We start from the raw sequence: 13,454 nt of genomic DNA on the forward strand, positions 1-13,454 counted from the left end.
TTACTGAAGGAAGCTATCTGTACAACTGCCAGTGGGGTGAACTGGATTAAAAAAGTTGGTTAACTGAAAAATGACTGAGGAGTTGTGAATAGAAAAAGTTAAGGAGCAGAATATGGACAAGAGGTTTAGAAGGAAGAGTTTGCACAGCTTTGTATCATATGTAAAAAGGCAGAGTGGTGTTTTCTAAGAAACTAGGTCAAATTCTTAGCAGTTAAGCTTTAATGCAGAGAAGCACATAATGATGCATTTGGGGAGCAGAAATCCAAAGCACTTCTGTAACAAGTAGGGAGGAAGGGGAAGAGAAATGGAGGTTGAACACATAGATGAGGAGAGAGACTTCAGTGTGACTGTATTTGCTATCAAGGTGATGAAACAGTATCATTAAAAAGGTGGTGGCCAAAACTGGAAGGATGGTAGTCTGCACGGAAAAAACATTGGGATGTAAGGGGGGGGATGTGCCCAGTACATGTGTAGTCACCGACATGTCCCTTCAGAGCAGGGTGCAAGTAGCGGGATATGTAAAAAGACACCCCCAGCAGATGGGAGGGAGGCAGAACAAGCACTTGTCCCTCTGCTCTCACATCAACAAGTCTGGGGAAGGTTTTGTTCTAGTCGGGGTGCAGGTTGCCCTCTGAACAAGCGGTAGCCGAGCTCTCTCTCTTTCCGCCTTCCAACCCCATCCTGTCTCTCCTGCAAATCCTGCGGCAGCTCCAAAATCCAGCACTGGGTAAAGGAGGGCTTTAGATATGCAGTAGAAAAGCGTTTTATGTTACACTCGCAGATCACTGGCAACAGAATCTCTTTAACAGTCGAAAAAGATGATCCAGCAGTATGACTTAAAGAAACAAAACTGCTAACTGATGGGGAACCCAAGATGGGAAACAAAAGACAGAAGAATGCCTCTCCAAACACCCCAACGCCAGCTCCAAGTTGGCGTAGGGTTTATTGCTGTAAAGGTACTGTTGTCCAGCCACTGGGGAGGAATAGGAAATTACCCCATTTGCCTGTTGTTTTGATCCAGGGTGAGATCATTGTTCCCTGCGGCAGGAGCGAGCTTGTTATTCCCCATAGCAAGGCCCTCTGGACATTGTGTGCCAAACACGGGCACTAGACCGGCACCAATGGCTTCTAGCACCCACATTTGCTTCACAGCATTGGGGTCTGAGTACGGTCTCTGTTCTAGATATTGTTTCTGGAGGAGGATAGAGAAGCAGACTGGGGGGGGGGGGGGGGGGGGGGGGGGGAGAGAAAGCAGCAAACAAAATGGTGTAGGGTCCACACAAGACAACATATGAGATGAGAATTGAACTAAAATATGTAAGGTAAGATAAGACGAGAGACATTTAAACACTTGAAAGATATCAAAAAGAACAAAACAAAAGGGAGCTCCAGAACCAGGGGAATAGGAGTTTCAGAAACAGCCTCAGGAAATCTTTCCTCACAGAAAGAGTGGTGGTTGCCTAGAATGTCTTCCCACAGAAAGTAGTGTTAACATAACAATAAAGGAATTCACAAATGTGTGGGATAAACTAAACTCAGATTGCCTCAATGGCAAGAAGATGCAGACCAAGCATGGGTGCCTCAACACAGAAAGACTTCTGCACTTCAAAAAAAGATGGGATATCTTCATGGAGCAGCAGTTACAACCTTTACTTACTCTGGGCAGACTAGATGGGCCATTTTCAAGTCATCACTTACCATGTAAACCAGAAACAAAAGAGTTAAGTCACAAAAAAAAAAAATGATACTACTAGCCAAATCTGGGTCTTCCATGAAATGAAACGACAAGTAGTGGAAACAATTAAAAAGGCTTAGTTTTAAGTCCAATGCAACTAATATGGACTTTATGGATTTTGGATATACTCTCTGCAATTGAAGGGATTATATCCAGGACATCAAAGGTTATAGATTCGGCTTACCTAAATTAAACTTTTGATTTATAGTTTCCTTAGAATAAGCTAAGCTAATCAATCACTTTTTGTTATATACCCAAAACTTCTGCTCAAGAGGTTCATTCTGACCCAATCCCCCCACAAAAAAACCCAAACCACCATTTCTGTTCCACATGAGGCTCATTTTCAAAACACACACTTACATCGGTTACAATGTAACTTTGTAAATCTATGTGCTTTGAAAATGAGCACTTATACCACCAAAATAATAAAAAAAGAATGATAAATATACTAACTCACATTTGAAACTAAAACATTGTAGCCAAAATGTATCAGTCAGGGGCATAGCCACGGGTGGATCTGGGCTTGCCCATTTTGGGCTCAGGTCTACCCAGCAGTGGTGCACCTTTAACTAGCATGGAGGGGAGCAGGATGGGACCCCACGGTCCTGCATTCCCTCCATCAAGTGTTGCTCTTTCATGAATGGGTTCCCCAGCAGCGAGTCCCAAATGCTGCCTGCCACTAAGCCAGAAGCCTCCTTTATGCCATGTCCCACCCCCCTCTGTTGTAACCTACTGTTTGATTAGGTGCCTGTGGCGGGTCACGCAGCAGAAAGGATGTTTCTGGCTTAGTGGCAGGCAGCATGTGGAAATTGCTGCCGGGGACCCAGTCAAACAAGAGAGAAGCTTATGAGAAGGAGATGCAGGACCGCAGGAGGACCGCCTGCTCTCCTCCACACTACCGCTGCCAGGGACCTCTTCAAGCAAGAGCAATGCTTAAGAGAGAAATATGCAGGACTGCGGGAGCCCAGCTTGCTCCCCTCCACACTGCCACTTCCATGGACCTGTTCATAGAAGGAGACTTGACACAGAATATAAGGAAGGTGAGAGTGGAGGGAGGGAAAAAATGTTGGACATAAGGGTGGAGGGAAGATGCTGCATGGAGGGTGAGGGGGTGAGAGAGAAATGTTGGACAAGGTAGTGGACAGGAGGGAGAAAATGCTGCATGAGAGAAGGGGAAGAGATTTGGGCACAAGAGAGGAGAAGGGTGAGAGGGTGAAATTTGAGTTAGAGCAAAAAAAAAGAGGAAAGAGCTAAAAAGGAATGTCAGAGAAGGTGTAGTGAGTGAATAGACAAGGAGAGAGGAGAAAAGACATATGGACAGCAGCCACCTGAAAGAGGATTAGCAGGTGACAAGACAGGAAATCAGAAAAAAGAAACCAGAACCAACATGATGGGAAAAATAAAAGTGTCCAGACTAGAGAGTTGCACGGGGACAGAAATCTTACCCATCCCGCCCGTCCCTGCTGGAATCTTACCCCATCCATCCCCGCAAAAATGTAACCCATCCCAACCCATCCCCACCCATCACTGTAAGAATTTAATGGTAAATAAAAGAAAATTCCAGTCAGCTCCCTCAGTCTCTCTCTGGATTTGAGCCACAGCACTGTAGGCAAGGAAGGAATGGAAGCTGAAACTTGGAACACTCTGGTGTGCACATGTAAGATTTATCTCTGATTTACTGGTGCTGTATGCTGAGAGGTCACCACATGCACGTAGGTCAGGTGACATCTGATGCTCATGCCTGTGTCAGAGCTGAGGTCTGCTCATCAGCCAGGGAGCAAAGAGGATTAATTGTAAAATAGTAAGTGACAGCAAATAAAGACCTGAATGGTCCATCCAGTCTGCCCAATAGTCACACTCATTATCAATTCATGATTAAATCAACAAGTGTGATATTATATACGGTACTTGATTATGGTCTCTCTTTTGTGTTTCTGGAACATAGACCATAGAAGTCTATCTGGCCCTATCCTTATGTTCCAACTGCTGGAGTTGTCATTGAAGCCCACTCCAGTCTATGCGTTTTCTCATTTGTGGGACACAGATCATAAAAATCTGTCCAGAACTGTCCTTATGTTCCAGCCACGGAAGTTGCTGTCTAAGCCCTTTCCAGCCCATCCTAAACCAGACTGCCATATATTAGACACAGACCATACAAAGCTGCCTGGTATTGGCCCTAGTTAATCACAGCCAGAGTTGCCATCTAAGCATTACTTCACACATCCCCACACATGCAGCCATTTAAGGTTAGGTTTTTTATAACTTCCATTTTCTAATTAGAGATCCTCTATGTTCATCCCACGCCTTTTTGAATTCCATCATCATTTGTGTCTCTACCACCTCCTTAATGGAAAATTTTCCACATTTGTGCTGTTAAAGCAAGGAGGAAGAGGAGGAGACAGCAGTCAAAGAACTTGGTACTCGGTAGATGAGAGGCTGGTGCAGGTGTAGCTTACATTTCCATGGGAACCCTGCAGAACTGCTTCCACCCCCGCGGGAACCCCACAGGAACTGCTTCCGTCCCCGCGGGTTCCCCGCAAACCCCGTTCCTGTGCAGCTCTCTAGTCCAGACTACAAAGTTAGAAAAAAGAATTTTGAATTCTTTAAATGGAGTATGTTAACTTTGGGAAATGTGCATAGTAAATGTATTTGTATTGTGTTCAGTAGAAAAGGAAATGCATTTCTGTTTTACCTTTCTCCAGTGTTGCAATACATGCTAAGTTTAACTTCTTGGGGTTCCCATCTAAACTTTTGTCTAAATATTTTCAATTCTAATTTGGGACACCTTGTTCTGTATTTGGTGAGGGTCTGTTGGGTGTGTTGATCAAGTCTCTACAGTTCTATAATCTGCATTCTCAGATAAGTGAGCTGGTAGCTGTTTTATTGTCTTTAAAAAAAAATTTTTTGTTGCAGAATTGTATGTGTGTATATATATATATATATATATATATATATATATATATATATATATATATATATACACATACATAATTGGAGAGCTTCGGATCTAGAATAGCTGTGCGCTATAGAAAATCCAATAGTTCGTTTTAGAACCAGACATGATGCCTCATCTTTAAAAAACATTAAACAAAATTACATATGTTGAATTGCATGTTGATGCAATAAATTGATTCATAGTGTATTAGGTTAGTAAGCATTTTAATATTGTTACCACAGTGTGCACTCCTGTACCCTTTGTGGTGTGATAGTAATAGCAGGTGGAGAAACTGGAGGGGAGGCAGAGAGGAGAGGGGCTATTTATTTTCTGACCTGGGCTCTAGCACAGCTAACACTGGTCCTGACTCTTGTTGGTGGGGATCCCCAAGCATCCCCAGTGTGTAATTCATACAAAGATGGCTATGCTCTACCATCAACATTAAGACAGCCAATCACAGTATGTTCAAGTCATCCATAAAGACCTACCTCTGATCGTTCATACTCCTCTGCTGCAATCCCACATTCCTTTCCCCTGCTGTTTCCCTCCCTCACCCGCATCTGCCTTACTCTCTGTTGTGTACTACAGTTATGTAGTTCTTTTCATCAAATGTTGTAAGCCACATAGCGCCTGCCTTAGTGGGATTATGTGGGATATAAATGTTCACAATAAATAAATAAAACTCTTCTCCCAAGCTCTGCAGTCGTTGACCGCATCCTTGAGCCACCAATACCTAAACACACGTGGAGTGCCGGCATCAGTGGCTTAGGGCCATTGCTGCTGCCTGATAAGCTTGGTAAAAGGGAATTTGTCACCTTCAGAAAAAGTGACGCCTTTGACTACCGTAACTCATTGTATTCAAAATGTTAATAAGCAGCAATGCGTCAATTACAACTTTTACAAAACACTGTGGCTTGGTTGATCTTTGGGTTGGGAAAATACAATGAAATAAGCCCTCTTAAAACAACATTGGCTAAAATTGGAAGAGCAAATCTAAAATAGCTTGTCAAGTTTATAAACACATTTATGGAATTAATTCAAAAATGATAAAATTTTTACTATCTCCGGGACTGAGAGAAAATTTAATAATAATTTAACACTATTATTTAACAACGAATGGGATGAAATCAAAGTCTATTTGGGAATGAACTGTCTCTTTTCAAGGGCCAAAATTTTGGAACAACATACTATTTTCCCATACGGAAAATATCTTTTGTTTCAAAAAGCCTTGAAAAAAAAAAAAAAAAAAAAAAAAAAGTCATGTGTTTGTATTGTAAGAACTTTATACCTGTATAGACAAATTTTTTAATCTGTGAAAAAAAATGTTAACCAAAACAGGGTATGGTTGTTGGTAAATAGAGGCATGCAATGTTCTTGTCACCGATATTTTGAAACAGGTGTTGTACTGTAGGTACTCTGTAAATGTACATAAAGACAACACAATAAACTGACTGACCTTTATGAAGAAATTAGGTCCTGACTGACCTTTATGGAGAAATTAGGTCCTACCTGCTAATTTGCTTTCCTTTAGTCCCTCTGGACCGGCCCATCTGAACTGATGGATTGTGCACACCTTCCAGCAGGTGGAGACAGAGAACAATGATTCTTGAGAGAGCCAATAAGAGCCCAGACTAGCCCACAATTCTCAGTATATCCATAACAAGGCAGTGAACGAACGATCTGTGCTCTGCTGGATTGTACAGCCAGCCACACACAAATACGTAGAAGCATGTAGGCACATGACCAACACAAGACAAGGAAAAGAACTTTGTGTGTGAATAAATAACTTTTTTTTTTAATTCTGAGTGTTGCCAAAAATAAAGAACAAACAACAACAACAACAACCACCACCTGCATAGAGGTGGGCGCTGGGCCAGTCTGGCTAATTTCTCCTTCCTTAGCATCCCTCCAAACCGGCCCAGCTGAACCGATGGGAAGTATCAAAGCAGTCCATTAAGGGAGGGACCTTAATAGTCCCACCATCAATACTCACTCACAAAAATTGCATCCCTACGAGCCAGAACATCCACTCTGCAACGTTTAACAAAGGAATGAAGAGAGGACCATGTGGCCACTTTGCAAATATCCAACGGAGCAACCACTTTTCGAAATGTACCCAAGTACTGGTTAACGTTACGTTTTCTTTTAATCCAATATAAAAAGTCATTTTTAGGTGGCAATAATTGTAGCACTGAACACAGTACACCAAGAGATCCTTTTACTAAGGTGCACTAAATAAGATGCCCATAGGAATATAAATGGGCGTCTTATTTAGCGCACTCTGTACCACCACCCCCACACACTCTTTAATATATGATGGAACAAGATACATTAGCACATGTTCTGACATTAGGAGTATATGACAAAAGAATGTTATTTCATGGTATTTTATTGTTCTACCAGCATGCATGTGGAAACATGTTTTTGTACATACATATTAAAAACTTTCCTGCCTTATTCTGCAAGCATAGTTTTGTTTCCAGTAACCAAAGAGAGAAGCAAAGATGTGCAAGACTAACAGAAAACTAATGCTGAAGATGGGGGGGGGGGGGGGGGGGGGGGGGGGAAGAGAAAACAGAATCACTTTCCAACATAAGAATGTTTCTCCCTATCATCATTCAGCAATACTGTGTTATGTCATTAGCTTGAAAGGCTCCAGTTTCTAGAAGGCATATAATTTATATTCTGTAACCTCTGAGAAATATTCAAAACCTTTAATTTTATTAAGAGACCTTAACTATGAATCAGCGAAATAAGACAGCATCAAATATTCAATAAGCAGAAAGCCACAGTAATCTTTGCCCTTTCCAATAGGCTAATGGATTTATTTTGAGCACTAAAAGTGGCACTGCATAAGTCACCTTCAACAGTTCTTTGTAGCTCAAGTATAAAAGTATAAAAATAACTTATATTAAGGCTGTTCCTGAAAGTCGGGGGGGGGGGGAGGGGGAAGAGAAGAACACAGCAACACAAATACTTATTTCCTGATGTCAAGGCTATTACAGCATTTCCTTCCTCGACTTCACATAAGGATATTTCATCTAGCCTATCAATTCTAATCCTTAACGCGTCTTCATTAGAGGAACTGTCATCTTTGCATTAAATGTATGTGGCAAAATAAAATACAGTTCCTCAGGACTTATGATTTCCTGGCTTCTCATTTGTAAGAAGTGTTCAAAAATCAGTCCAAGCGCCATACTAACTGTAAAGCAAGGTAAATCCTACACTGCAGAATTTAAGCTACGCTGAATTTGTTCATAAACCCACTACAGCAAGAGATAGACCACACCACACTTTAAAAAAAACAAGTTAATACTCTTTACTTTTTTTTTTCCCTATTAACTATGATTAAGTAAAGCCCTGCAGATAAAGAGAAGATAATACACTGCTACTTTTATTAGCAGTGAATCTATGAAATTGAAATCTACAACATACAGTGGCTTAGGGATGAGATTCATTGCTATTATGGTATGTATAAAGTTAAACCATTTGGCGACTCCAGATTTAAAAAAAAACAACAACTCCAAGAGCAGTTCTTACAATCAAAACATGTGTTGCCACAGGTCCGGTTAACAAAAAAAGGTTTATATAACATCATTAAATACCCAGTGTACCTGAATGTAACTCATCTAGAGCTACTACTGAAAAAAAGGTAAATTCAAATATAGATAAATAAAACCAGATGTCACAGGATAAACAATCTGCTGCTGCCCCTCCTCACCCTACCCATTTATTAGCCACACTATTACAATCTACTTGATGATCTGAGACTTGTCAGTGGTGGGAAAAAATGGTGTGTGTAAAATCCTCATTATCTACTTCCCCAAAACAACATGGTCTTAATTTTGTCTCATTTCTCATCTGAATTCTCTGCAAAGCTGCTCCCTGAGACAAAGGCTAGAACCATCCCCTGGACAGACCTAGGGTAGTGGCATACAATGGATCTTCAGCACCCAGGTCCAGTATTTACCCCCCCCCCCCCCACAACAGCACCAAATACACACATCAAAGGCTCTGTGGCGTTTTCTTTTTTAAAAACTGCTCCCTTAGGCTGCCACATGGGAGGAGGGTGGGCAATGGCTCCTCCCTGCCATTACATTGGTACACCACTGATCTATTAGGAATATTCCTTTCAACCATTTCTAACCTAATGTTACCACCCCCTAGAGTCCTCCCCCTTCATTTATGAACCTCCTATATAAGAAAAACACCCCATCAAAAGCCTAGCCCACATCTAAACAGACTATGACTGAGTGGTCACTGAGCAGAGGAAATCTAATCTGAAATGGTTCTTTTTGAGGGAGCACAGAGTAACCAGGGACTGTTGATTCTCTTGTATCCAACATCCTTGTCTTGCCCATTGCACAAATGAGAACACACACTACAACCTGCAAAGCATTTTGCCACATTTCATTCAATGCTACTACACCCAGTATGTATAATGGTTTTGTTGCAGGTGAAACAGCCAGATTTGTTTTATATACAATACATAAAATATATTAGATGAATTTCAATATGAACATCACTATTTTTTGCAAACACCCACATTCTATTTGTTTTACAAGATACCACCTTAAAATAAATTGTTTCATAATCTAAAATAAACTGTTTGCCTTGTGACTCATGTCAAAATCAAAGACAAAATTACACTAATCACAATGTATATGATTTTTTTTTTAACACACACAAACATATTTACAAATGTAGATTTTGAGACAGGACTGGTTAGTTACAAATGTTAGTCAAAACAGAATATAAATACCAGCTGGTGGCAGAACAGTGGGGAATAATTAACTTGCTCAGTTTATAGAAACTAGACAAGGTTACAGACAAAAGGGGAAAAGAAGTTTGGCATCAAACCAAAAAAAAAAGAAAAGAAAACTGTGGTTCCACTTCAAAGCACTCATCAACAAAAAAAACTACTGTGATAAAAAGAGTCAATCATGAAACCAAATGAAATAAATCACAATGTCTTCATCAGAAAGATTGCTAAATGGAAAGGAAAAGCCAAAGCCACCTGGTCCTGAACCAGTAATGTTCTCACAGACCACAAAGTGGGGGTTCCTCATAAGCATAAAAACATTGCCACTATTTAAATTATAGCAGTTCATTATAATCCAGTTTATATTTTTTTCATTTACTTCAGTTTTCAACATTCAAGTTATTAAACAAATAAATTTTTGACTAGAGTTTTTACAAGCAGTAAAAGGGAGAAGGGTCCCAACCGACAGAAGCCAACATGTCCCAGAGCTGAAGAGTATGAGGAATGGTGTCGTTCTAACAGAAAATTGGTCCCTTAAACCCTGAAGCAGCTTCCTATAGCGAAACGCTGGCCAATGTCAGTGGGACCCTTCCTTCTCTCTTTTACTGCTTGCAAAAGCTCTTTTCAAAAATTTATGTTTAATAACTTGAATGTTGAAGACTGAATTATATATATATATATATATATATATATATATAAAGTGGATTTTAATGAACTGTTTATGATTTAAATAGTGGAAAGCTTTTTATGCATATGAGGAACTCCCCTTTTGTTGTTTGTGAGACCATTACTGGTTCTGGATTAGGGGCCTGAGGCTTTTCCTTACCATTTAACAGTTGTTTTGATGAAGAAATTGCAATTTATTTGGTTTCATGATTGACTTTCACAGCGGAAAGGTTTGGCCCCAGAAAGGGAAAATTAAGTATATTTAATGGGGGGGGGGGGGGGGAGAAGAGCTATTACCTAAGAGCAAAAGTTGCTTACAGCATTTCTTCTTAAGAAATTCCCATTTATTTCCCCTATAAAAACAAATGCAAGCACAGTGGCATGCCAGAATATCGCCCATCACAAGCTTTCTTAAGAAGCCAGTTCCCCACCTATTAAGAAGTGTATACAGAATTAAGACTCTGCAAAAGTTTAATCTGACAGATCAGGCGAGCCCCCTGCATGAAGTGATCTGAGGGGGGGGGGGGGGAGAGGAGAAACACCGAAGCTCTGTAACCCAGCCACACCTACAATACCACCCTCCCTCCCCCCAGCGAAAAAAACTTACCAAATTTTTCCACCAACTTAAGCATCACCCCTCCAATGTGCACCTCCCCCGTCACTCTCAGGGTAACATCGTCATTAAGGTCCGTCACACGGACGTTTAACTCCCACGTCCCATCCGCATAGCAGCCATCTGGCATCCTTATACCATCCAGAGCCATTATTCCTTCCTGTAAAGCAGAGGAAATGACATTCTAATTAGCCAGCATAAGCTGGTCTGGCTAACATTTCCTACGGTTAAAGCGCTCACATAAACCTTTAACTCGGGGAGGACTTTTCAAAAGTTAGTAAAAAAATCCGCTGTAGAGGAACTGATTAAAGGCGAGATAGGGGCGGGGGCGCTGCGATAGCTGACGCTCCCCACCAATCAATGCAGAACACACAGATGCCGCCTGGAGCATGGGCAGGGGGCGACATTTTTTTCCCTTTTAAAGTCCATGACAAATATAAAACTGTGCTTAAAAGGAAGATGAAGTGAAATAAATTCAGGGCAGTGTCGCGTTTGTCGATTTCTACAAACTGATTCGAACTACACGCTGAAGTACGCACAGATTCTATAACAGCTGTTATAACAGACCGTCCAACCCTCGCTAACCACCTCCCAAACGTTTCTTTTCGGCGTCCAGAACATCAAAGCGGCTTTTCTCCTGCAGCAGCAAAGCAACCCTCAGTCACCGACTAGAAACCGTTGTTCACCTGTTCACCGCCAGCAAAACCCGTCCCGCAGCTTTTCCAAAGGCAACACGTCACCGGAGTTCAATGCCAACCCTACGAGCCCTGAGCCGCTGCTAGCAGCCCCCACGACTGGAGTCACCGGCCAAATACGAAGGAACAAGGACGACCGCAGCTCGGGAAAGCAAGCGCCCGTTCCCTTCCACTCACCTTCGCTTTCTCTTCTGCGAGCAGTCCAAGAATAGACGAGAAAACTAGTTTTCCACTACCAACGTGTGACTAAAAAAAAAAAATGCCCCAGCTCCCTTGCGTTATGGAGTCCCTTTGGCTCCCCTTTTCCACTCTGCGATAACGTCACTGACTCGCTCAATCTGGCTCCTCTGTCCAGTCACTCCCACTTTCTCCTCTCCTTTCCAGTCGCTCTTCCTCTTTTATTCCTCCTCCATCGTCCCAACCAGCCCAGGCGGGCGCGCGCACACACGCGCTACACCGCGAAAACCCTCGCGCCCACCTCCTCGCTCGCGCCGGCCGGAGGGAGAGATGGAACGAGCCCGGGAAGCGCGCGCACGGGCGCGCTGCGCTAGCAAAAAGAAATCGGGATTGCGGGCTGGAAAAAATTGTTTGCAACAATAAAAGCCCTGAGGAGCCGCCGCTGCCCTTTTATGGAAGTGAATAAGCAGGAGGATCGAGTCCAACATCCGGGCCACTGCCGAAGAGTTCAGGGGATGGAGGGGCTAAGAGGATGGGGGACTTGGCAGGGATTCCTGTTAGAAGCTGTTGGACTGGATACCAAAGTAGTTTCAAGACAAATTTGCAGAAATATACAAAACCAATGAGACTCATAGTTCAGCCCGATAGTCTGATTGACTGTAGTAGCTATATTTACGAATAAAAGAATGCAGAAGACAAATAGTATACATAAGGTGTGCATTTTGTGACTAGACTTTGGGAAATTACACGTCTTTATCAGGTCAAAAAGAACAACTAAAACGTGTATGCAGGAGAAGGTATTTTTGTGACATTTTCACACATTTAAAAGCTCTTTTTTTTTCAATTAAAGTTTAATTAAATATGTGTAGGAATACATTTTACGGTAGGTGCATTTATGCAGAATATTTCAGAAGTTGTGTGCTACAGTTTTGCAGCAAATGCCTTTAGCATATCAACCCATAAAGTGCTCTTATCTGCTTGATCCTAATCTGTAACATATCCATAATGCTGCAAGGGAAGATGGTTTCTGCCCCCCACCCTGTTTCTATGGGGCCTTCACACATTAGTGTGTGCTAAATACTGCATAATCTTATTTATACTTACAGGCCAAGTAGCCATTAGCTTTAGTAAAAAGGCCCCTATAAAGGTTATCCAACATATATTCTCCTTGGATGTAGTTGCATAATCATAAACTAAGATACCTGCATTCGTATTTTTGTTCACTCTCTCTCTTTCTGTCTGTACACACACTCTCACATATTTATTATTTATTTGGATCATATTTATTGCTAAACATCTGATTTCTATACTTGGTAGAGTTGAATCATAATTCCTACAACCGTACTTTCAAAACATCTCTCTGGGTTTTTTCTGTGTGACAGTTTCTCTGGAATCCTATATTAACAGAATATCCGTCCAGGGGCAGCCCAAGACAATCTGCCGCCTGAGGCAGGGATGAGATGGTGCCCCCCCCCCCAAGTTCAACATTTTTCCACATTCTGCCAACTCCCTGCCCCCCCCCCCCTACGCTGTCCTGCCGCTGTCACTAGCAGGGCCGCCGAGAGACTGGGCCAGGCCCAGGGCAAGGCGTCCCCGAGGTTGTCGTCGTCGCTGCCCCCCCGGGCCACCACTACCCAGTCCCCACCCACCCCCTCTGTCCATCACTGGGCTGGGCCCGCTGCATTGAATCATCACAGCGCCTCACCTGTCACCATGCCATGACTGAAAGTGCAGCAGCGGCAGATCGGATTTGCCTCCCTTCGGGCCTTCCCTCCCTGTGTCCCGCCCTCACGGAAGTTACAACAGACGAGGGCGGGACACAAGGAGGGAAGGCCCAAAGGGAGGTGAATCCGATCTGCCGCTGCTGCGCT

At 42.4% G+C, this 13,454-nt stretch overlaps 1 protein-coding gene across 1 annotated transcript in view; it reads right to left on the reverse strand.

The window, feature by feature from the left end:
• The window catches only part of LOC115477091 (fermitin family homolog 2-like), a 162,002-nt gene extending 149,769 nt beyond the window's left edge, over window positions 1-12,233 (reverse strand). Inside the window, exons 1-2 of the mRNA XM_030213708.1 lie at window positions 11,584-12,233; window positions 10,706-10,871 (exon numbers count right to left, since the gene is read on the reverse strand). Of these exons, the coding sequence (XP_030069568.1) occupies window positions 10,706-10,862 (157 nt within the window). The 5' untranslated portion in view covers window positions 10,863-10,871; window positions 11,584-12,233. The remainder of the gene's footprint in view (window positions 1-10,705; window positions 10,872-11,583) is intronic.
• Between the last annotated feature and the right edge of the window lie 1,221 nt (window positions 12,234-13,454).

The sequence above is a fragment of the Microcaecilia unicolor genome, chromosome 9 (assembly GCF_901765095.1).
Source record: "Microcaecilia unicolor chromosome 9, aMicUni1.1, whole genome shotgun sequence".
In the NCBI taxonomy this organism is placed as follows: domain Eukaryota; kingdom Metazoa; phylum Chordata; class Amphibia; order Gymnophiona; family Siphonopidae; genus Microcaecilia; species Microcaecilia unicolor.